The sequence below is a fragment of the Mytilus trossulus genome, chromosome 2 (assembly GCF_036588685.1).
Source record: "Mytilus trossulus isolate FHL-02 chromosome 2, PNRI_Mtr1.1.1.hap1, whole genome shotgun sequence".
NCBI lineage: Eukaryota > Metazoa > Mollusca > Bivalvia > Mytilida > Mytilidae > Mytilus > Mytilus trossulus.
The window spans coordinates 53,327,217-53,353,796 of NC_086374.1; the positions used below are offsets into that span (position 1 = coordinate 53,327,217).

At 31.5% G+C, this 26,580-nt stretch overlaps 1 protein-coding gene across 2 annotated transcripts; it reads left to right on the forward strand.

Moving 5' to 3' along the window:
- The first annotated feature begins 933 nt into the window (after positions 1-933).
- On the forward strand, positions 934-20,521 carry LOC134707561 (uncharacterized). Of its 2 annotated transcripts, none has more exons than XM_063567438.1 (17): positions 934-1,054; positions 1,862-2,133; positions 2,811-3,013; positions 4,322-4,562; positions 5,608-5,722; positions 6,752-6,848; positions 7,559-7,657; positions 8,659-8,709; positions 9,384-9,468; positions 10,305-10,364; positions 11,110-11,286; positions 12,119-12,263; positions 12,691-12,799; positions 14,880-14,952; positions 15,978-16,133; positions 19,678-19,808; positions 20,191-20,521. In XM_063567438.1, exons 1-17 carry the CDS (start codon positions 973-975, stop codon positions 20,510-20,512), a joined length of 2,418 nt encoding a protein of 805 aa, XP_063423508.1. In that variant the 5' UTR covers positions 934-972; the 3' UTR covers positions 20,513-20,521. The 2 variants fall into 2 exon arrangements, with proteins under 2 accessions (XP_063423508.1, XP_063423509.1); XM_063567439.1 differs by lacking the exon at positions 934-1,054 and adding an exon at positions 1,562-1,635.
- Positions 20,522-26,580: the final 6,059 nt, after the last annotated feature.

The window sequence follows — 26,580 nt, forward strand, 5'->3', positions numbered from 1 at the left end:
TTTCTTTTCTTTAAAGCTAATTAAGAATTTAACTTGCTGATAGCGTCTCATATTTTGTTGCTTTACTAAAAGTACCGATAAGAAGAAATAAAGCATAGAAATATTAAGTGACAGTTTTAAGCATTTGTTAAAAACGATCGATTTGAGTCTACAACAAACGTATTATATAAGTTTAATATTTAAAAATAACTTCAAATTGATACGTTTCTCTTCTTGATAATAATGAGAAAGCTGTGTTTAATTCTTCGTCCTAATTTCGCTTATTACAATAATACCCTGTCCATCTGACACATCAAAATCGTGTTTCAAGTTGAAATTTGATTTGAAAGTATTGGTTGGCGGTTATGGTTAGAATTAAATGCATATTGTGTTAAGTTCAACAAGGTTTCATTTTAGTTTCACTCTTCAATAATTAAATGTTTAAAAAATATGTTTGATAAGTGCTGAAAATTGTGAAATTTGAGATGACACATTGTTATATACATGTTAAAACAACTACTAAATATAATTTAGCACAATAATTGAGAAAGACCATGAAAGAAAGGCACACAAACAAGGAATGAATAAAGAAAGAAATCTCTGCATAAGTGTATGCATATAAAAATAAAATAAAAAAAATAAGGAGATGATTTATGAATGCTTAAATGACTACTATACATAAGGGTTCAAATGAAGTGGATGTAAGAAATCATAGAAAACAATACGACCTTTGATAATGCACATTCGGCTGTATAACATTATATGTACATGTGTAAAAGCTCACTAAGCATGCTAAGGCAAAATGCGATTTAGAAAAAGCATGCATAGAACTATGGCGACATTACCTTTCCATAGGTTTCAATTTAGCATATAACAGGTATTGTGTTCAAATATTTACAAATAAAATACTACTGATATGATAGTAGTAAGTATTTCATTTTATCAACTCACTATCATACTTTGATAATACAATGTAAAACTTGAATTACAACCATGCATGTTACTTCTACATGGTTATTTTGTCTAGCATATTTGATTCAGCATATATACTCTGTACATTGCACATCAACAAACTGTAAGTACAATTTGTTTTGTGAAAAAACCTGAAGATTTTAGCTCCATTCTGAAAACATTTTTAAAGATAACGGAGAGACAATGTTTATAGATATACAATGTATGTCTGCAAGCTTAATATTAAAAATATCATATCTCCTTATTTTTACAAGGAAGTCATTCAATATTTACTGCGTTCAATATGAGAATTGGAAAATGTAACTTATTATTTCCAATGAAAGCCATAACAATAGAATGTCAAAAATAGAAACAAGAACAGGTAACAATACCTTTGTCTAGATTTAACTTGACAATGAGGGCTTACAGACAAAATATTTTGCATAAAGTGTCTGAAGACATCATATCTAAAGTTATTTTGGTTATTTTTTTGTTTGTCTTTTGATGTTTACCCAATCTCTCCATGTATAATAAGATAATAAAATCTAAAGAGGTTTATAAGTTATTTTAAAAAAAAGAATAACGTTCGTTTTGCAGTGCAAAATGTATAGTTTTGTATTCACATGCGATCAGAATGGTCTTTTAACTTATATCTGATGCCTCGTGTGTAGTATTGCCACGCTCTCTGTATGATAAAGGACCCTTGTAAGATCCTTATTTGGCTCGTTGCAAAGACACAATTCTGTCCCATTATAAAAGGTTATTCTTTTCAAGTGGATTTAAAACTCGCGCTCTTCATCAATATCGACCGTTATGAAATTGCATGTAATACAGGAGAGTGTTTCTATGAACATATATCCCTGATCCTTACTGCTTATGTCTTCCAATGGATATCTACATACTATTCTAGATCTTATTTATCTTATTTTAGTTACAGTGAATGTGACAGATACTGGTGGGTATGCTTTACAAGTCAATGGCGTAACTTGGTTACAGAATGCTCCAACATTCTTCAATGAGAATGGTACAAAGTATTCAACCGAAGATGGATCATTGAACCTTACAACACAACTTACTACATATCATGGAGCAGACACCGTGGGGGATTTCATCGGATATAAATTCCAGTATACAGCCTCATCAGGCCAAATGATGGTTACAATTAAAGACTATTCTCCTCAACCATATGTCATATTTGAACAGGTTTGATTTTTATTCACAAATTTATGTTAAGAGCCAACTGTGTTCGAAAAAAAGCTATAAAACATTAATCCATTTGCTAATTAAATGGTAGTCGCTTCAAACTTTTTTGTCGTAACTTTTAGGATAACGAATTGATGGTGTTTTTTTTTTATCAAACACGAAATCCTTTCTCCTTTTATAAGTCAATTTTTGTTCATTGGATGTTTCCTATCTTAAACCACTTGAAAGAAACACACAAATTCGCTAACTTTAACATACATGTACTTTTGACTTTCTACAACAGTTGTACTGACTATTTTGATATTAAAGTTCCGTCTACACACGTGTGCATACTAGTATCAAGAATAAACAACAGTTATATTCACTATTATGAAAAAAATAGAAGAAATTTTTAAACACAAGTTTTTTTATAACATTCTAACAGATGAAAGTTCGATAAGTGATGTATAACGAATTACAATCTATGGTTTACATGGTAGACTTTCTAGTAAGGAAAATGTTCTAGAAAAAATAAATGTACAATATTTATATGTTTGGAAAATAACATATACAAAGTTATTTGTAATAATCAAAACCGAATTAAAGTTTCACCTTGTTTTAATCGAAATAGATTCTACTGTTTTTTTCAGTTATATATCAATTGGTATATTATAATGCTACAATTTGTTTTAATGCAGAAATACCTGACGAAAACAATGAAAACAAAGAACAGTGTATGTCCACCTCCAAAATACCCTCCTGTTCCTTACCTTGGAACTTGTTTCAATGAAACTATATCTGGATTTCCATCATTCTTAGTTCAACAACCAAGCAAAGCAAAACTAGGTTTTCTCAGTCTTGGCGGGAAAATGTTTGGTGACTTCGCAAAGTCGACAGGACGGTAAGAAATACTTCATATTGCGCAGTTATGGTAATCCTTAATGTTGTATACGCTATGTGTTTTCTACTGTAAACAAGCCTTATTTGGTTACGTACGAGACTAAATGCGTAAAGAATAGCGTATATAAAAGCATTGTGCTTTCAAATAAAAAGATAATTTGCTGTCTAGTTGACGTAAACGTATATATCTACATGTACCACAAATATATGCTTTTAAAACCATATATAGAGGAGGGACACGCATTTACAAATTAGTTACTTTAGCGCCTTATCCTATACGTTTTAAGTCAATACTAATATCAGTCAGGCTAATAATCTATGGCACTGTTTTAATATATAAAGCAATATAATACACCCAATATACGACAGTATCCCCTAAGATAAGTTTTTAAAAACTTTAAAAAAAAATGCCTCGTCTTTTATTTGTTTACAAATTATCAGACGCTTGTAACATTGTAAAACTACGGACAGATCATTTGGGTATATCCATAAGCTTAAATCATAAGGCATTGGTGGTTATTGTGTTGTTCAGTCTATAGTTTTCTATATCGTATATGGGCTTAAAAATTGATGTAAATTACAAATTTTTCAAGAAAAAAATATCTCACAAACAGGCTTTGAAAATTTTGGTAAAATGCACGCTTCCAAAATGTCGTATGTGAACTTGAACTTTTTTGTAAATATCAGTGAAATAAAAACTTTGACATTTCTGGATTATCCAACAACATAAATTATTTTCACAGAAATAAAGAAATGTGCAATTATTTTTTCCCAAAGCCATTCTACAACGATTTTCAAGTTTTCATACAACATTTTGGAAGGAAACTTTACAAACAACTGACATTGGCAATTTTGTAATATGTCTTATTTCACACATTTTGATTGGTCTAACTGTATGCTATTTTGCTATACCAAAGATTTCCTCCCGCCCAGCCTATGTTGTCAATAAGTATTTTTAACCAAAAAGTCGTATACGACATTTAAGAAGCCCAGCGACGATATAATGTTTTGTATACCGTTGTTCATCTCTTGTTCCTTTTTCGTGTTTTGGCATGGAATTGTCAGATGTTTACCCGGCTTATGAGTTTTAATGTCCCTTTGGTATCTTTCACCTCTCGTTAACTATTGTATGAATCCTGTCCCTATTTTGTAATGTGTTGAAATAAACAAAATAAAAAATATACAAGACCAAAACTTTGACAGAAATCAATACAAAACAAACAAACAAATGAACACAATGTAACAAAATTAAAAGCAAAAGAAGTAATTTTCTCTCATAAATATCACGTTTATGTATCCTATTCGTCAGGTTTAGTGATTCGGATATAGGCGTGATAGCAGATGGCATGCGAAGTGGACCTTTAGCTTTATTTGATGAAACTGGTAACACTTTATTGATAGCACCATTTACGAAATTTATGACTACATCTTTATGGTACGAGTCTGGGCCGAGTCCTCGTCTTAGTTGGGGAATTATGGGAGGGGTACATGAGGTACCCGCGGATTATACTTCAAGCACTATAGTTATCACAGGTTCTGGAATTAACAAAGTAAGTATTCTAACTTATTTTAATTTTTCGTAACCAACAAAAGGGGTTTCTGCAGTATACATGTATACCTTGTTAAAACTGTAAACACAAAAACCGCTCGAGATTAGTGCAATTTCAAACCGATTATTTAGTTAACTAGTTTTGTACCAATACTGCTGTTGGAAGACTATTTAAAACTCGTTGTAGTATCATGAGTGCTTCGGAAATGACCGGATTTATTTAATATACTTCGTTAAAATTTTCTTTATTTATAAGGTTCAAACTAGCTCAGACAAAGTTTATTTTCATATTTGATGAATTAAACTTTTCTGTTTCCACTAATTTTTTTATATAGCTCTTAATGTTCCATCATATTAATATAAGTCCTAGTATGTATCAGTAGCTCAGTAAGTCAATGCTTCAGTTCTAGTATTATTTATTACATAGATATACGTATATGTGTCCTAAATCATTATGTTTAGTCTGTTTAAGTCTTGAATGTGTTTTTCATTTTTGGTTCTTTTATACACGTATGTTTCGGAATTAAGTGTGGAGTCCATTTTCGTAACACCAGTACACATTTTTGTTGAGGGGCCAGCTAAAGCTCTCTTCCGAATGCATGATTCTCTATTTGTGTTTTTGTGATTTTTGTCTTTTTGACACATTCCCTGTTCTCATTCCCTATTCTATTATTTAAAATAATCCGTCCCTAAATTAAGAAATCAATACGTTATTAATTTAGCTTTCAACTACCATAGGTGAAGTAACCTTTATGCGAATACAGCTCCTAATGTTGCAACGTATTTACACATTCCTGTCTTTCAAACGTGCAGGTTTGTGACTTGTAAATGTAGAATGCATTTTGGGCATTCTAAGATGTTATATCAAATAAACAATTAAAATAACCTTATCAAAATTAAAGACATGAATAACAACCTTTTTCAAAGCTTCACAACATATCTTTGTTTGTGACATATACATAAGACATGATAAATGATTTAGTTAAACGTTTGTATATGTTTTGTAAACATTCAATTTAATATAATCATTCGATCGCCGTTTGTAGGCATTTCAGACTTACGGTACCATTCTAAGAAAGTTTTACTCAACGGATGTACAAAGAAATTCAGCAATTGAAAAAGACAGAACAATTCATTACTTGGGATACTGGACAGATAACGGTATATGTTCAATTTTATTCTATTTAATGTAGCAGCTTAGCTTTAATTGTTTGATGATATTAATGGTATTAATTGCTTTTGTGGCGATAATGCAATCGATGGATGCACAGCTCATTATTCTATTGTGCTTTACTTGTGTACTGTCGTAACTTAATTTCAGTTGTTTGTTGTTATTCCGTGGTTTACATCTTGAAATGTACTACAATTACTATAATATTCAGTTATGTGTTTCTCTGTCCTTGGTATTCTTGAATTTATTTGTATTTTATTTCTGCCACGTAATGTTGTCATTTTATAGATTTTTTAACATTACCATGTATTCGGAGGTTAGGTAGCTCGCCATAAAACCAGGTTCAATCCATCATTTTCCTTAAAACGTCCTGTACCAAGTCAGGAATATGGTAGTTGTTATCATATAGTCCGTTTCTATATATGTTAGCGTTAGTTTTTGTAGCAGATCAGTGTTTCTGTTGGTCCGTTGTTATCTTCGCATAGTTGATGTGTTTCCCTCAGTTTTGGTTTGTGACGCGGATTAGTTTTAGATAAATCGCTTTAGTCATATTATGTTTCATTTGAACCCAAATATGTTAAAATATCTTTCATGTTGCAAAAGTTTTAACAAAAAAGTTACTGCTTTGTATTTAAATGTACCGTCTATTAAGCTGTTATTACTCTTGATTATTCAGTCGACTGCATACTAACTAAAAACAAAATTAAATTTTTAAATTGTTTAAAGTCATAATTGATCTTCATAAGCACGCTGATATCCAAAACTAGATTTAAGCTGCGTATCTAAAATTAAAATGAAAGAACGGAAAGGTTGCCCCTTTTGAGATTGATTCAAACATACTAAACTAACTTTTTATTTGTAAGGTTTGTAGAGGGTTAATTTAAAACAACTTCATTTTTTGTGAATTTTCTGTTTTTCGAGGTTGTAATATACTATTGCACAACCGAATTTTGAGTCAACTTTCTTGTAGAAATAAGTGGAAATTTAATACTTAAAAACATATCTTAATTTAATTACAGGTGCTTTTTATTACTACAATCCAGAGAAAAATAAAACATATGAACAGACTATGTTGGATGTGAAACAGTATTCCGTGGAGCAACATATTCCTTATAAGTAAGTTGATGAATCCAAATGCAAAGCTAAAAACATATTTTAAATAAAAAAATCTTTAATACGAGTGTAATTCCAACATGTATATAATCGTTAAAAAATGACCTAATTCCAGTGTTTGTGTTTCCTTAAATAAAACTCACAATAAAATACGTATCATACAATAGCACGAAATAGTGAACTGGTGAAAAAAGAACAGATGAAATAAAAAAACAAGTACTGCATGTTAAAGTACAGAATTGTACGCACAATATGTATTGCAAATCTGGTACTACAATAATACAAAAATTCTGAAGTACTTCAACAATTATTATACCACATTATACATGTCCAATGTACCTTTTCGATACTTTGTCTTCATATTTACAGTACTAATAATACATTTTCATTTTTTTTTTTTTACCAAAAACGTGAATTTATTTTTAAAATAACACATTCTAAATCACGGTACACCAAAAAATGAAGATTTTTTTTTTTATCAAAATTGAAACAAATAAATAAAAAACGAAAATAAGTAGACAATCCTTAAATATGTTAACATTATAGATAATCTTTAAACAGGCCTCTTAACCACATACATTGCAAAGAAAAAATACTGCGAGTGATCTTTTAAAATGCATGTTTTATATGCATGCGGTTGTGCTGCAAAGTGCAGTAAAACATTTGATCAATGCATCATATACGCATATTGGTTTTGATCAATACTTATTCAGGTATCTTCAGCTTGACTCTTGGTGGTATTATAAAAGTAAGAATTTTGAGGCATTAAAGGAATGGACCGCCCGACCAGAAGTTTTTCCGAACGGTTTGAGGTAAGCTCTCTGGTATGAACTTTTGTACATATTTATAAACGATATTAAGGTTTAAAACACTAGTGTTAAACATTGCAGAAGAGACTTTTTAGATTTGTAGCAGACATCATAAACGGGAGTTATCTTTCTAGGTATAAAAGTAAAATACTTGAATATTTTCTTTATTTTTAAAAAGATTTTTCATGCTTTTTACAGAAAAATCATTTGAATCACATTGTACTTTTGCTTTAAATGCAAATTCCATATTTACTGACCAAGACAATTGATTGATGAATCATTAACACAAAGTAACATATAGAACATACATATCCAAGACAAACACATGTGAAAAAAAATAAGATAATTAGCCCACATGAAGCATATTTAGATGTAATTTGGTATTAATAAACGTTATATTTATATGACTCAGAGCCTGCCAGTCCCAAAAAGTTTGACAAAGCTAGGCCAAATTTATAAAACACTAATTAAAAGTCATTGATTGAACCTCTTGCGCAATCACACTCTTTACTCTCAATGAAATCATCTTCTCAGTTCAGTTTACCAACATTTTGCAAAAGAGCTTACAAAAAAAATATTTAAAAGTAAAAGATAAAAATTAGATTGACCAGCATGAAAACGTTTCACATGCAACTTTACACAAATGAAACAACAATATCGAACCGGAAGCAAAACACTATGAATCTTAAAACTTACTTTTATTTTGATTTAAAATTTAAATTCCTCCTGATTAGAAGCAACCTTTGAATTATCAGGACTTTATTATTTCGAAGTAGCATTCAAATTCAGTCATTCGAGTATTTAACCGCGATTTTTTTTTATTTCAGTAGTGCACGCATTGTTTCTGGATCTTTTGAATTTAGAATTTCCTAAACTAACTGGTTGTTTTAATTATTTTGATTTTGTTTTCGACTTATACTAGTATGCTCACTGAACTCTTGTAGTTGTGATTAACGGGTTTAGTGCCTTCTTTTAAGTAGCTTTACATCATGATTTATTTACAGAAATCTGACTCTAGCGACAAACTGGCCTATCGCCGCCCACAACAGATATTGGTAACTATACTTCAAAAGCTGAGCTTAAAACTGGAAATATATTAACGGCTTCAACATTTTTTTAGTTTTCAACTGTTTTAATTATTGGCATAAAATAGCAGTGTTATACTGTTGGCATCAATATCAAAGACATCTTCATTTAAATATATTAAATTAACACTATTAAATGTTGAATTTTTCGAAACTCTAAAGTTTCTTTACCCCAAGAAAGCCGTAGTTAGACTACCTTCGTATATTTTTTCTCTCATTGTTTTAATACTAGTTCCACAGTTGTAGACGAAACTCGCGTCAGACGTGCGAAAGTACAAGCCTGGTATCTGATGAAACTTCAGTACTGACTTTATTGGTTATAACTGTTTGGCGCTTAGGTGAATGTACAGATTTGTAATTTTAAAAATGACATAAAATGTACGACAACTAACTTCCGATTACAATTACAAATCTCATGCAATTCAGAGGTTTAGCTAGCTATAAAACCAGGTTTATTCCAATGTAGAAAATGTCTGTACCAAGTCAGGAGCATTTGTTTGATGTTTTTGAGCGTTTGGTTTTGCCATTTGATTATTATTACTAATTTGAATTATCTTCGGATTTCGGTATTTTTGTTGTTTTACTTTTTATGTTTTACTTTTACTATTGAGTATTTTTATATCCTATCAATTTTACCCACACAGGTCAAACGAGACAGTGTATGCTAAACAAAATGGAGGTAGTTATACATTTGTTAAAGAATACATACTGTCACTACCTAACGATCAGGTAAATACATACAGATATTACTAGTCAATGATAGTACATGCAACAAAACAAAGAATATATTTGAAAAAATCATCATAGAATCCTTTCATTATGACTTTGAACGCTGCGCGTGTAACTGTTTCATCCATGTACATGATGTAGGTACAAGACAAAAGTTGGAATATATTTTCCCTATTTATGTTTTCAATTTTCAATTTTGTATGGTATGTCCTTTTTTGATTTCTCTCCATATCTTGGTATCTTGTTGTACTTTAGAGCTCGATGTATGTATGGAGAAACCGACACTTTTCAAAGTTGTCTTTATCGAAAAGAATACGTAAGAAAGCTTAAGGAAAACGTTGTTGTATTTTTTTTTATATCTATACAGCAACGCTCAAGCAAATAAACAAAAAAGAGATTATCTCTCAAAAAAGAAAATGTTGGAATTTATAAAAAAAAAAAAAAGATTTTGTCACCACTTAATATATAACAACACCATTTACAGAAACTAATATGAAGATAAGGCACTAACGATTGCCACTGAACTAGAGGTAACAAGCTCATGAAGAACGCGGCGGTTTAAAATATTCAATAGCTCTCAATCATTTCCCTAATCTTGTTTAGTAATGTAACAACCAATCATAAGCACAAAATGTAAAAATCCGTTGCTATTTGCTTACCTGAAACATTTGGTACGAAACAAATAACACAATATAAAAACAGTTTTCAGAAGGAGATATACAAGTACTCACAGTGAAAGCTAGGTCAATTCCAAGTAAAACTAATAAGTAAATCATGTAAATAATAATTCAGCTATCAATTTAATTGCATATTTTCACTTATCATTCTATCTTCAGGCATTCTGGAATGATTTACTATCAAATGGAACTGAATGGGGACTTATACTTTACGAACAGGTTTCATATATATTCTTATCATTATATCCCTTTTTAGTTATTATCAATATTTTGATAATAAAAAGATGAAATAAGAGCATGATGGGCTATTTCATGTAATTGCATCCATAATAGTTTTTATTAAAAAAAGGGGGTTTAGTATATGTTTCATGCCAAAAATCAGAGAAAAACTGCTTTAATTGATGTGCGAGCGATTTTGTTGGAGGTTAAAACATATCAACGACTATAAGATACAAACAATATCACTTGTCAATATATATTCTAAGGCCTGGTCTTTATTAATCATACGAAATCCGATGGACAAGGTATAATTTGCAGTTGTCACTACACACAGGCAGACATATGCGTTTTGTTGAAATATACTTTTTCACTTTTTTAGTCTGTTGCAAATTTTGTTTGTGCTGTATTTAGCCCCTCTACAACGAAATTTGTTTTACATGCACACGTATAAAAAATGCGGTTTTTATCCAACGCAATCATAGGCTTGAAAGTTGTTTTCAAGTTTGACTTGATTACATACATATATGTATTGCTTTAAACATACCTGACATCATCGTTGTTTTGTTTATTTAGTACTGTGTGAACATCTAAACATTGTTTACTGGCGAATTTTAGATTATCTATTGAGTACCAAGAAACATTTCAATGAATCTCTAAATCTAGAAAAACACTGTCAATTAAACAAATTCTTTTAAAGAAACACGACTAAAATCATCGTTCTACAGTATTTGTTTTATATGTGTAGGACTGGCTGAACATACAAACATTGTTTACTGGTGCGCTGCAGACGGACCTTAATCTTGGAGAAACATGGTTAACACAAATGGGAAACGCAGCAAAAACCAATGGATTATCTCTTCAGTACTGCATGGCATTACCTAGACATGCGCTACAATCTCTAACTATTCCACAAGTTACGCAGGTATCCAGCGCTTAATGAAATGTTCAAGTCTTCGAAGTTTAGCAGCATGAGTGCTTCATTTCATTATACACGATTACTAATCAATTGAGTGTTAAACAGATGTATTCTCATGATTTAGTAAAAACACGTATTAGAGTTGAAGGTCATACGCATTTCGTAAAATGTCTTGTTTCAAACTACAAAACTAATCTATACAGCGTTAACGAGAAAACAAATCACTTCATTCAGTTTTTAAAATAATTTTTTATATTGTTTTTGTAGCAAATGAAAATAAAACTTTGTCGGGAATTCTCGCATAGAAACCTTTGAAACTTTTGAAAACCATAGAAACAATCGGATCTTGATTACTAAAAAGCTAAATTCGCCTTTGTCTGAATTTCTTAATAAATTTCAAAATCTGTTATGAGACAAATATTAATTAAAACGTGTCAAGAAAAACGCGGATATGTTTTCAATTCTGAAAATTTTTCTTTACAAGCTTTAATTTATGTTACTTGAAACTCGCAATAGTGCATTAAATGACATGTTCACAAACACAATACTGTATCATTCAAATACTTAATTATACAAAACAAAAGCTGCGTTTTTATTGTAAAATAAAAAATATTAATCTATAAAGTAATTAACAGTAAAGCGTATTTTAATCTATATTTACAAACTTATAATTGTAAAATAAAACATATGAATCTAACTATATTTAGAGCAGTATTGATACGTGTACACCGCGAATATATTTGCATAAGTCAAACAGACTTTAACAGGTTTGGGAACACAATTATGATGAGTTTGGACTAAAGTTAGTTTTAAGAATGTTTTGTTTTGTCTACTAAAGGTTAGAGTCAGTGAGGATTATTTACTCGACCCTTTGCAATGGAAGATTGGTATATCATCAATTTTTGCATATGCATTAAATGTTAGACCATATAAAGACACATTTTGGACTTCTAAAAATGAAAATGTCAATCTGAGATATAAAGGTAGGTCCAAAGTTTTGTTTTCTATTTATACATGGATATGCAAACTTCTGTCGCCAATCAAGAAACAATATAAATCCGCTTTTATCAATACTTGAAACAAAAACAATCGTGTTTAAGTCGAAATCGTAGCTAATGCCTCTTTAAGACTACATTTTATATTTTCTGTCGTGAACATTCCATTTCTACGAAGAATTTCTATGTGTTACAGTTGACTAGCCATCTTTTATTATTCCGAAGCCTTTTATAAGATACTTTAGCCAATGGATTTTCCCTTTTTTGAATGCCGCGTTCTGACCTTTTTTGAGTAAAATCTTGACTTTGATACCAATCAAAACACATTGCTTGAAAGTTTTATATTTAATGTATGTTTTAGAGAATACATGGAGGATACTTATTTTTACATCTTAATTTATATTATACTTTTCAGGGAAAACCGAACCATCCCCGGCTCTTCAATCTGTGGTCTCTACGTTAAGTACGGGACCAGTTGGACCCGGTGATAAAATAAATATAGTGAACAAAACCGTTCTTATGAGGTAAAACAATATGCAAGTGTATTCATGTGAAGGTTTTGATAGTAGTGTTTGAAAATTTTGAGACAAATTTAAAATATTTAATTATATTACGAATACTGAATCATTATAAAAAGTATGACGAAGCGAATACAAGGGGAGGTTAGAGAAAATAGAAAGTAATGAACTAAGATACTAGGTCTATAAGACTGTACATCAGAAACAAGTTTTATTTACAAAAGACTGATCTATGACGCACGATATGAAGTACGAAGTTAAAGACAATTGAGGACCAAAAATTCCAGAAGAATTTGTTTTTTGAACGAGTCCCATTTCATTCAATTAACTATCGTTGCAAAACATTTAAATCGACTATTATCACTATTGTTCAACTGTCACTCAATCTACTTATATCAAAGTACAACCTCTTGTTAGCTCACCTGGTGTATTGGGCCAAGACAGCTTTTCCCGTCGTCGCTCGTCAGTCTAACTTGTGGGTTTTAACGACCTTGCAATTGACTGGCTATAAAGCCCTCGCACGATCGTCTGTTAACTTTTATAGAAAAAAAATTCTCCTCTAAAACTACTTGACCAAATTTAACCACTCTTAGCCACAATAGTGGGTGGGGTATTGAGTTTCAAAACTGTGACCGATGACCCGGGCCAGCCCACCTATCAACAATGTCGCCATGGCTAAACATATAACATAAGGGTAACATGCAAGTTTTGTCTACTATTTTGTAAACCATAATGCAAAATAGAGAAAATCTGACAAGGGCAGAACAGTACAGAATGTTGATCTCTACCAATTGTCAATATACTTCAAAATTGTCAGACAATTTCTTAAAAGAGTTATCAATTTTGAATAAAGGCAACAGTAGTATACCGCTGTTCGATATTCATAAATCGATTGAGAAAAAACAAATCGACACATTTTACGCTTTTCATGTCGTATTTGTCTATTCCCTTGAAAATTTAACCGTTAGAGGGAAAAAAATGTCAACATGATTAGCAAGACACTTTCTTCAAATTATAAAATTGAGAATAGAAATCAGGAGTGTATCAAAGAGGCAACAATCCGACCAAGAAACAGCCAAAGGCCACAGACGCATTGTTGAAATCGTCAGTCAATGTTTTCTTAAAGTTATTGCCCTATCATGACGTTTTCAACCGACTTATCTGTGTTTTGGCCTTATAAAAAAAAATAGTAGTAGATAGACAGAAACTTAAATAAGCACATTATGGACAACAATTGAGACAATATGGAGGTTATCGTCTAATGACTCCTAATTGGATTTATTACTCAATCTCAATAATGACGGTTTGCACCATGTTTTTCATTTTGCCTTAAACAACATATACAACGATTTTCACATTTATTTTGCATTTTGCCTGATATGATGAAAAAAATACTGACACTTGAAATCGCATAAAGGAATAGCAAGTCAAGATATACTAACAAATTAAATTTTGCCGATATTGATAGTAGACTGTCACTCTTTATCAGAATGATTGCACTCAAATGAGGATTTCTTAACACCCTTTTGTGTTTTGAGCAAGAAACAAAAACGATAAAGAGAAACTAAACAGATTGAATGATTAGCAAATCAAAATCAACAACACAGGTTTTTGTGATGAATTCTATTTCCCTCTATAATGTTGGAGAGTGTCTTTTCTTGAATATGCACATATGTGAGCGACATGTGCTCACGTTTCGTCATAGAAGCAACAATTATTTCGTCCTAAAAGTTAAATGTAGACCAACTTCGTAATGAACTCTTCAAATGCGTTATCAAATCAAACAATACTAAGTCTTAGTTTTTGAAACAATCTACTCTGGTGTTTCCTTCAAATTCTATGTTAAAGCCAGCAGAAATTTCACATTTATTATTTGTGTTACACCATCCACCCTGATACTACAGCTTATGTGTATATCTATTTGTTTATGATTCTGCTTGCCTCTTTTATTGCACAAAAGTGTAATCTGTGTGCAGTCTTATATAATAAAACAATACAAGTAGAGATCAGTAAAATTAACTCATTATTATTAATGAAAAGCTGTAATAATAAATAGTAAATTATAAAATATTAATGTCTATTTAAGGTGTTGCAATGATGATGGCTTGATTTTAAAACCATCAAAACCTGCCACAGCTATTGACAAACAGATAATCAAGGTAGCAATAACTATGAACTATTCTTATGCCCAACCTACGATTGTAGTGGGGCATTTTGTTTTCTGGTCTGAACGTCCGTCCGTTCGTTTCTCCGTCCACTCGTTCGTTTGTTCGTCTATCCGTTCGTCCGTTGTCCCTCTTGTGGTTAAAGTTCCTGGTCGAGGTCGTTTTTTTTTATGAAGTAAAATTCTAATCAACTAGAAACTTATTACACATGTTCATTATGATATGATCTTTCTAATTTTAATGCCAATATAAAGTTTTTACACCAATTTCAAGGGCCACTGAAAATGGAAAATGAAAGTACGAGTGGAGCATCCGTGTATTGTGGATAAATTGTTTTAATCACCACTATTGCAGTCATTTTCCATATGATTTTCTCGCGTTGGTAGACCTATATAGAAATATAAATCGTAAATCAGGATTGCGTTTGTAGAAGTTAGTGTCATCCGCTCTTTTTAGAAATCGCTCCAAACAGTATTAAAACAACCAGTTTTACTTAGAAATCACAAATTGATTCCCCCATAAACGAAAATAATAGTTTTTTTCGAAATAAAAACTTTAGTGAATTGATTTTTAGAACGAGAACTTGTCAGCAGTTATGAAGTTAAATCAGTATTTGTTAGTGACACACACATAGATATAAGGAAATCCTTTACAGAAACATGTGACAACACAGTAAAACTAATTTGAACGAAACAATGTTTTTAAAATGTAAGTTAACTATTGCTGATGATCCTTTATCTGAGCTTTGAAATGAGTCTTAAAATTGTTAAAAAAATCATCAAATTCATTGAAATTGCTCAAATGTCTAATTTTGAACCTGATTTTTCTTAAAATTAAACGGTGGGTGAAATATGACTTTTCAACGGTCTCAATATTTCGATTAGCAAAATATCGGCTAACAACAACTTCAAAATAATAATAATAAAATGCTCAACTATATCGATTTCCTTAGGATAAAGAATTTGTGGTGAAAAAATCTTACTGTTTGTTCCCATATTGGTTTTGTGTCGTTTTTGTAGGCAGCTTTACTTATGACTGATGGTCCACAAGGCGAGGTATGGTCCACATTTTCTACAATCAATGGACTACCAAATACATCATTTGGAATAGTACTGGTGGCTGATCTGACTGGATCATATAACTTACATCCTTCCGATACAGGATTGTCATTTCAGGTATTAAGTCGGTTTTCTCTTTTAATTATTTATAATTTGTCCTTTTTATCGGTTTTAGGTGCTAAATGCAGATTTAACCAAGCTTATTGTACCACACTATTGATAAAGCTTTTCTTATTCAGGAAGTTAAATAGTTTATCAGTATTTGTTGCTTTTTACGATATACACATCATATATCTTATTTAATACCAATAAAAAGTGTGCTACTATTTTTAAGCTAAAAAAGATGAGTAATGGAAGCCAATTGACCGTTTTAAAATTTAAAAGACTATGGGTAATTTTATTGTTCGTACCCCAAATGAAAATAACGTCACGACATTGGTTGGATTTCTATTAGTTTGGACGTTTTCAACCAATCAAGATGTTTTGGTGTACATTTTTGAAACTACTATTCAGAATGCATTAGATTTTGAATCAGCGAATTAAAATGTATCGTGTTTAATAGAATTAATCACACAGGTCAGCCTAGTATTTGTTCGATTTTATGTCGTATTGAAAAATAGATAAATAAAGATACCATTAAACAAAAAAGGAATGGCAGCTCAAAAGAAAATGACTATGCAAAAGTTATATATACTGGTTTTATTATGTTATAGGAGTTATGCACGTTGATGTTTACAGATCATCTCTTTTTTAGCTCACCTGGCCCAAAGAGCCAAGTGAGCTTTTCTTATCACTTGGCGTCCGTCGTCCGTCGTCTTCGTCGTCGTCCGTCGTCGTACTCCGTCTATAGCTTTTACAAAAATCTTCTTCTCTGAAACTACTGGGCCAATTTAAACCAAACTTGGCCACAATCATCATTGGGGTATCTAGGTTAGAATATGTGTGGCGTGACCCGATCAACCAACCAAGATGGCCGCCACAGCTAAAATAGAACATAGGGGTAAAATGCAGTTTTTGGGGTAAAATTGTTTTTCAGGTCCATATCTATCTGCCCTGAAAATTTCAGATGAATCGGACAACCTGTTGTTGGGTTGCTGCCCCTGAATTGGTAATTGTAAGGAAATTTTGTCCGTTTTAGCTTATTATCTTGAAAATTATTATAAATAGATATAAACTATAAATAGCAATAATGTTCAGCAACGTAAGATCTACAAATAAGTCAACATGATCAAAATGGTCAGTTGACCCCTTAATGAGTTATTGCCCTTAATAGTCATTTTTTACCAATTTTTCGTAAATTTTGTAATCTTTTACAAAAATCTTCTCCTCTAAAACTACTTGACCAAATTTAACCAAACTTAGCTACAATCAATATAAGGGTATCTAGTTTAAAAAATGTGTCCGATGACCCGGCCAACCAACCAAGATGGCCACCATAGCTAAAAATAGAACATAGGAGTAAAATGTAGATTTTGGCTTATAACTCTGAAACCAAAGCATTTAAAGCAAGTTTAACCAGGGGTTAACTTGTTTTTTTTAGTAAATATCTATCTGCCCTGAAATTTTTACAAAATATTTTCCTCTATAACAGATAGAGAAAATTGAAAGTGGCAAGAATGATCAGTAATGTATAATCTACAAACAAATCACGATCACCAAAACACAATTTCGTCATGAATCCGTTTGTTTGCTTTGTGTAATGTGCACATACATCAAGTTGAGCGACACAGACTCTTAAGAGCCTCTAGTTTCATACTGTAGCTCAAAACATAGAATCTATAGATCAATGAATAGCTATAAGAGTTATGCTAAAGCGAGGAAAATAAATTGATTTGGGCAGAAAAAAAGTACAGATTTGACTCGCGTATATATACCTTCCACAATCAACAAATAAATAATGGTCACGGTTATTTTCCTAAATTAATTAGAAAACAAGAACTATCTTTAAAAAAGATATCCGACGTATTTAAATTTGAGTATATTTTAAAACTATCATTTCGATAACCTTCAGAAGCACAAGTTAACGACTTGATGATGCAGGACCTCTTTAATAAAATCTCCACCTGAATTTAACTACAAGAAATTCAATACTAAGTCTAATTATATTAAGGCAATAATATATAAGAATATTGTGATGACACCTAAAAGTTTTATTTGACAAAAAATCTAGTGCAAATAAAAAGAAACACATATACATTTACTACGGTTTACATTAAACTTAATTCATGGTTAACAAAGATAGAAACTATTGGTAGTATAAGTAGTGTCTTTCTGTTTACATTTACAAGGGCGCAAGTTCCATAGCAGGAAAGTCGCCTCCCAAAACATCAATATAATAATAATAATAATAAACATTTACCAAAACCCCGCGGAAATCTCACATGCGTAGGTGCGTTCTAAAAGTCATGTACGTTCGTACAACAAAGTTTACATTAAAAATTATATGATTATATAATTGTCCCGAATAAACAGCTGTCATTGGATGCAAAGAGCTATTGGAGAAACAATTATTTTAATAAAAATATAAATCTTTGTAAGATCTAGTTCAAATATTTATAGTTGTTTACTTGCTTTCCATCACGATATAATTTTCGAGACGTTTTTTCAAACACAATCAAATCACCCACCGTGACAGCGTTTTGTCCAATCACAGAAAGGATTTTCGAGCATGCGTAGTCTGTTGCCATAGTGAAGCGTCCTTAAGTTCAAAGTGCACAAACCGAAACTATACCGACTACGTCGGAAAAACGAGAAAACTACAGAAAAACTCAAGAATATTTTATATCTTAAAGATTATAGTTCGAATTTGAAATATTTCATTTTGAATGTTATAAACAATTTAAGACAACATTGTTCTATAAGTTTAATATCTGTCACCAAACAGAGCTGTACACGACAATGCATTGTTTATATGTAATAAAACTTAATACACGATACCAAGCTAAAAATGATAAACGACGTTATATCATAATCATAGAGGGTTGTTTTTGTATCAAAACCATTTATCGAAAAGCAACATTCTTCATAATCAGAAATGATGTTTTATTAAAACCAAAACTTCGATAACTAATATAAAATTGGTAAAAAAATAGCCACACGTGTAGAAAAGTAACAAGAAGTTGAAAACATATATATACAAAATATAAAATATGATAACATAAAAGAGCATATTAAAGAAATAAAATTAATGAGCATGGTATGATGAAATATTTCAAAGTCTTTGCAGATATTCTAACCAAGGAACGTCCTCTACCATCTTCTGCCTTAATTACGGGGTTTCTTCATATAATTTTTATAAAGGTTATTTTTTGAAAGAATGGATCTTGCCGGTAACCGAGTATATGTTTATTAAAAAGTATACACTCAGTCTTATAACTGAAAATCCAAAAAATAAATTCACCAAGAAAGTTTAAATAAAAAATGCAGTTTTGTTGTAACTACATTCGGTATTCTTTGCGATATAAGTAATAAAGTAAATAATTACAAACACATTGTTAACAGTTAAACATAATTGACCAGGTTATTGCAATATATTGAAGAGTTTTATGAAACAAATGAAAGCAATTACGAAACATGTAATATCAATACTGATTGACCACTATTCACACTAAAGTTCATGCAACTGATTACTTTTTTATTTTGCTATTCCTTATAATTACAGCATGCACGAGTAGTATCTCATCAAAGTCCACTTAAATGGGCGCATTTCGATGCTAACAATACATTACAACTATCTGGATGCACGATCCTAGACTTTTGCCTGTATTACTTCTCAACACCCATACTATTACAGTGAGTATAATAAACCAGCTTCAACTAATAAATTAACAATTATTATTTAAAGCAGGATCTGCTTACCTTTCCTGATCACCTGTGATCACCCCCAGTTTTGATTGTGTTGTTATGTACTATTATTTGTCTGTTTTTGTTTTCTAGCCATGGCATTGTCAGTTTTTTTTCGATCTATGAGTTTGAATGTCCCTCTGATGTCTTTCCACACTCTTTGTAACATATTTTCTTCATATACTTGAACTGCTGGTATAATGGATTTGCTTGTTTACAATCTACATGATCTTAAGGAAAAAATAAATGATTGCAATGAATGTGAATAAACTTGTATATTTTAGCATAAGAGACCACATCATGACAAAGGCATTCATATTGTTTTTTGCAGATCTGGTAAAATAGTATATATATTAGGAGAACAATCTAAATGGGTTCCAGTGTCACCACAAAGAATAACCAAAATAGATGTTTTATCCGATACCTTACATTTGCACATTAATGGGACATCTTCAGAGACTATTACCATGAATTTTATTATAGATGACCAATTAAAACCCGTGACCTGTACAGTTTCCAAAAATATCAACCTTTACATTGACGCAGTGAAATCTGTATGTTCAAACACACTTCCAACTAGTATAGCAGCGAGAACAAGCCTACATACAAATAGTTTTATATTATTGACTTTTTTCATTACATTATTGTTTTAATTCTTAAAAAAACTATTTTGTCTAGGTTTTTTTTTAAAATGTTAAGTAATGATAACATGGTCAACACGACTGGTGCCACATGTGGAACAGGTTTTGCTTAACCTTCGGGAGTAGATGAGATCACCCACAGTTTTTGTTCGGATCGTGTTGCGTAGTCTTTTGGTTTCTTTGTTGTGTCTTGTGTACTACTATTTGTCTGTTTGTCTTTTTTCATTAATAGCCATTGCGTTGTCAGTTTTATTGTCGATCTATAGGTTTGACTGTCCCTCTGATATCTTTCATCCCTCTTTTGCTAAGGTCTTTGATGTTATGATTCAGTCAAAAACATGTAATGCGGAATCATGGAATAATGGAAAGATACATCTGTCGTTCAACATGATATTCCAATTTTATTGATTCTGTTATTTTTATATTTCCCAGTAACGTCATACGAAAAATCAATTGTGAGTGACAGTAGAGACCCTAACAGTTTATTTAAGTTAAATCTATGACAGTTGTAAATAACAAAATTTGTCACAGAAACAATAATTATCATTATACACCTTTTAATTCAAATTGTCCACAGCTACCAATTACACATATTGGCGCGGAAACAAACATTACGACACGGCGAAACGTTAATTCTAAAACTAACAAATTCCAATTTGATAATGTATTAATTACCGTTAATTGACATGACTCAGGCTTACCAACTTAATCACGAAAGCGCAATTCAACGACAAAGCATGCAAACTCATCCATATAAGAGTGTAAAACTGCAAAAGTACAATTACAACATATTAAAACCTTTCCTGACTATCAATACCTTCAGTTTTCTTTCGATACGGTGTATCAGTCTTGTTCATTTATATATATATATATATATCTGTGTAACAAAAAGACAGTACCATATCACACTAGTGAGTTAAAATAGATTTTGTCATTTAAAAACTTTAAATTAAAAAAAAGTTAAAATAACTAGTTTCTTTACTATTCAAATAAGGAATGCCGATGAAACAACTATCCACCAAAGTAAGAATGGAGTAGATGTTAGGTAGCACTCCACAGTTAGGAGTGTAGTTTCGCATTTTGGCCCCTGTGGATTTTTAAAATATGAGAGATAGTTAGAAATAAAATTTATTTTTGGATAGCTGAGTACTAAAATAGCCTTCGTATTGGGTTTATATGAACATCAAGATTATGTTGTGCATGTAATATAGGCTGTTTTCTATATGACAGTCTGTATTTGCATGCCCATACCATACATTGGTTGGGCAATTATTGTAATGTTTTTTTCCAACTTTTTGTGGCACGAACTTAGTGATTAGATTTTATGAAAAAATGAGGCGAAAGACACCCATTTTTTATTTGATCATTAGGAAGATCTATGCAAACAGTTTCTAAAAAGGTATCACTCAAAGGCATTGCAATTCTAGTTTGGACGCAACGTTAGATATTGCTACTACCACGAAAAATAGCGCTTATCAAATATTTGACGGGAAATTATTCTGAGAAATCGTAAAATAAATATGTCATATTATATATGAAATTAAAGCTTGTTTCTCTATTTTTTACATTATGATAAAGAAAGAATAAATATGATGAATGTAGGTAAATTATAAGAAAACACGTTAACTTAACGTTGTCTCATGTAACAAACTCGACTCATAAAACTCTTTGTTTTTTCGAAAAATACGCGAAAATTTCACGCAACTCTTCGAAATTTTGCATGAAAGTTCTATGACGTCATATATTCCAGTAACAGATTGCATGGCTGCCTCCATGTATAATTTGCACCGGCATATACAAAACAATATGATGAACAGAAATGTCCCACGGAAAAATTAGTTCGGAAGCTCAAAGTAATTCAGTTGAAAAATGAAAATTTTAAAAGGTAACTTATTTAATTGAATGCACTATCGTGTTGTACTAAATACACGCTTCAAAAAAATCAAACTATCACATACATAGAGCTACAATTTCAATTCAAAACGATGCGTTTACAATGTCTGGCGGAAATGTCCGAAGTAAATTTTCTACCTTCACAAAACTTTTAAAGCAAATAAACAAAGAGTTAACTTCGTTATGAATAATTTTTCTGCTAAGAGTACTATATCAATAAAAAGTACTTCAAAAATGGGATTTGGAACACCCAATTTTATTCAGTTTACAGATTGTCTATACAAAATACGGATTAATGAAAATGTCTTGCAAGTATGTCCGTGATCATGATTTGACGCCGACACCGTAACATGCCAGAGACGTTATGAACTATATACGCAAGTTCTTTCCTACATTTACTGTCCTTCTTTGAAAAAAAACCCCTGAAATAATGCATATTATACAAAGAATGCAAACATTTAAAACCATCAAAATAGAATATGAAATCTTCATTATCATATAACTACTTGAAGTGTCGATGTGGGTTTTTTTTTCCTAAATATAACGCAAAACTATTCCTCAAACACCACAAAATTACCGACATTAAGATTTTAAAATATTAAATTATGAAATATTGATTGAGGGTTTTTTATGGCACAGGTACAGAAAAAAAGCAGTTGTATTTAGAAAAGAAAAGAGAAAAAAGAAATGAGCAAAAGCGAAAATCGTGGTCTAAAAACAAAGAAATTTATAACGAGTCAAGGAGAGCCGAAAAACAGAATGAAATACTATTAACAAAAGAAGCTACGAGAAAACGAGATGAACGAGAACATGAAAAACACAGGAAAATTAAGGAAAGAGAAAGGAAGAAACTGTATCGCGCTAGATTAAAACAATCAAAAGAAACAAATTTAGAATTTAATCACACAAATACACCATTCAAAAACAGAATGAGTCAATGGAGAGCTCTGCGAAAGATCAAAGAATCTCTTCCGGAGACACCCACTTAACGCGCCGCAGTTATATCTGCATACATCAAAGATCAGAAATCACCAACGATTAATATTTTGAGAAATATGAAAGTTATTACGACTCCCGAAGACAAAATAGTTGATTCTACGAATTCAAACATAATAAAAAATATTCAAGAAATAATTTCCACAACAAAAAAGCAACGTTCTAAAACCGCAACAACAGTTATGGATATTATTACTACATCCGTTAGCTCAGAAAATATAAGTAAGAAACACGTAAGCAGAAAATTGGGGTTAAACACCAAAAGATTGAGTCGAGGGAGGCAACATCGGGCTTCTGTTTTACAATCAGACAATGCTTCATGGAGTTTTACGAAACGCAAGACAAGATCAGCAGCTTTAAACGATATAAATAAAAAGCTCGTATATGACTTTTGGATCTCTCCTGGTATGTCAAGGCCTACGGGTAACAAAAATGATATAAAAAGAATGAGAACTGGTCCTAAACAATTTGTTTCCCATGCTGTTTATGTTCTAGAAAAAACACAAACCGAAGTGTATTTCGATTTCAGGGGAAAAAATCCAACCATCAAAATTTGCCAGCGAACATTTGAAAAACTTAAACCTTTTTTCGTGCAATCAATTCGTCCAAAAGACAAACAAACATGTTGTTGCAGGTACCATATCGAAATTCGTGGTATTTTTAAAACTTGCATGGACTTCCGGCGCAAAGTACTGAAAAATAATCCTGCACTTCAAGGAGAATTTAAAATTTATGAAAATATAAACGAGCTTGTCAACGAAACCATTTGTAAAACCTCGGAAAATATAGATAAACTTAAATGTTTACAAAGAAATTGTGATAATTGTGGTGTTCACAATTTTAAGTAAACAACGGAAGAACAAAAAAATGACATTTCAAATATGTTTACAGTACAGTGGGAAAGGTATGAATACATTAATTTAAAACGCGGATCTAAATCATTAAGAAAGCTTATGCTCGTAAAGAAGTCAACTACACCATCAGAAATGTTCTCTTATTTTTACAAATTCTCCGTACTTTGCCGTACCACCAATTTAGCGCTTCTTGGCAATCCGACCAGTTGCAATCCTTGCTAGACACCTTGCCTCTTAATCACTGTGTAACAGTAAATGATTACTCAGAGAGCTACAGATGCTTTGATAAGACTGAAATCCAAACAGGATATTTTCAAAAAATTGAGGTTTCTCTTCATGTGACTCTTTTATACCGGCACGCGATTCTTGAAGTAGATGGTATATAAAGTTCAGTAGATAACCCTGTTACAATTAAAGAAGAGTTCTTCGTTATAAGTGAAGATGACAAACGTGACCAGTATTTTACTCACTATGTCCAAAAATCAGTTGCTGAATATCTACATGAAATTAGCTATAATCCAAAAGTTATGCACGAATTTAACGATGGCTGTGCTACGCAATACAAGAGCTGTCATTGTTTTGGTTTGTTAGCAACTACATTTTCTGATTTAGGATATGATTCAATCATACGAAATTTTTTTGAAACTGCGCATGCAAAAGGTGCCCAAGACGCGGCTGGTTGTTATATAAAGAGAGAGGCCGATTTTTCCGTAATCCGTGGTCGGTCGTCCATTCAGAACGGAAAAGATTTATTTAACTTTTGTAATGATAATTTACAGAAACCAAAATCAACCGGCTGCAAGCGCAGAATTTTTAGATACGTAGAAACCATTCCCCGAAATACAACACAACATTTTAAAAGCATTGTCGAAATCAGAAAAATTCATTCCGTTAGAACGACAAATAATTCCGAATTGATAGTGACTGATTTGTCTTGTTATACATGTGATCAATGTGTATCAGCAAATTATGAATTATGTCGTAACTTTCGATTCCGCGGAAATTCTCGGCCAGTTAAAATTGTTCGCGAACAATCAACAGAAAATCATGCAGTCGAAGAAAACAACAATGGGGATTCTTTATTGGATTTAATAAGTAATGGCACAATCATAGCCGTTGTCGCGGATGATGATGATTACGATTATTATTTAATGAAAACTTTAGGCGAGCCAGAAATATTACCATCAGCCGTCACAGATGACTGGGGTATTTCCTTTCCCAGAGGCGCTAATGTTGTGAAAGGATATTACTATGATATTGTCAGTAAGCGGAATTTTTCATACAAACTTTCACCAAAAAGACTTGCAATTAACTATTCCGTATCTGCCAGGTATATTTTAACTGAATCCGAGATTAAAAAATCTGGAAATTGCATCAAGCTGAACGAAGAATTACATATGAATGTTTTAGCAGCACTTGACGATATTTAATTACATTATTTATCAAATCGCCAAATTTCTAAACGATATACTATTGGTGAAATTAAACACATATTTAAACGGTTTGTCCTTGTACAATTAAAAAAAAAGTGGTGTATACCGATAGTGAAATAGTAAACCGTAGTTTTTCTTACTTTGTATGCAGTACCCCTGAAATATTTAAAAGATTAAAAGTATCAATATTAAATCTTGTTATCTCTTTTCTAACAAAAATCAAGCCTGTTAAATTAGGAGTTATAATGAAAAATTATATTGCCGGATTGGTCTCGCACGGCACTTATACTTTTTTTGTAATACTATATGCAGCTACCCGACAAGAAGAACATGAAAATGGTGCGTGTTTTCAAAAAGACGTTCAAATTTAACATCATTTTTCTGTTACACTGGATGGTAGCAATATCTAACGTTGCGCCTTGATCCAAATTTTGGGGGGATATGTGACATGTTTACCCCCCTTTTTGCAATATTTTATTGTAAATAAATGCAGAATGTTGCCATGGATACACATAAAAGGAATTATTTTTAACCCTTTAAACTTGAAAAATCAATTCTATGGAAGATACTGATTACATACATATGCACATGTACAACACAAACAGTAAGGTTAATGTATTAGAAATCCAGGAATAGGAGATGATAAAACATTTTGTGGCTCATTATTAATTTTATTTTCTAACTGTGGAGCGCTACCTTAGCAATTATAGGCATCATTACATATCAATGTTTCTTCAACCAAAAAGTCCTTAGAATTACAGATCCATGTGTCCCCAACCAACAAAACTAGGTCATTAGCTTAACATATTCTTGTGAATTAACAAAAAAATCCAAAAAAAATCTATGAATATTAGCTTCACATATCAATATGTCTTTCATAAACAAAAAGTTATGTTATAAGCAT

Bases quoted from the DNA above. Each gene is read 5' to 3' on its own strand.
- LOC134707561 (XM_063567438.1), top strand. From the start codon at position 973: ATGCATGTTACTTCTACATGGTTATTTTGTCTAGCATATTTGATTCAG. The intron at 12,800-14,879 runs GTAAAACAATAT...TGTCTATTTAAG, and splicing joins AACAAAACCGTTCTTATGAG to GTGTTGCAATGATGATGGCT. The intron at 19,809-20,190 runs GTGAGTATAATA...TGTTTTTTGCAG, and splicing joins TCAACACCCATACTATTACA to ATCTGGTAAAATAGTATATA.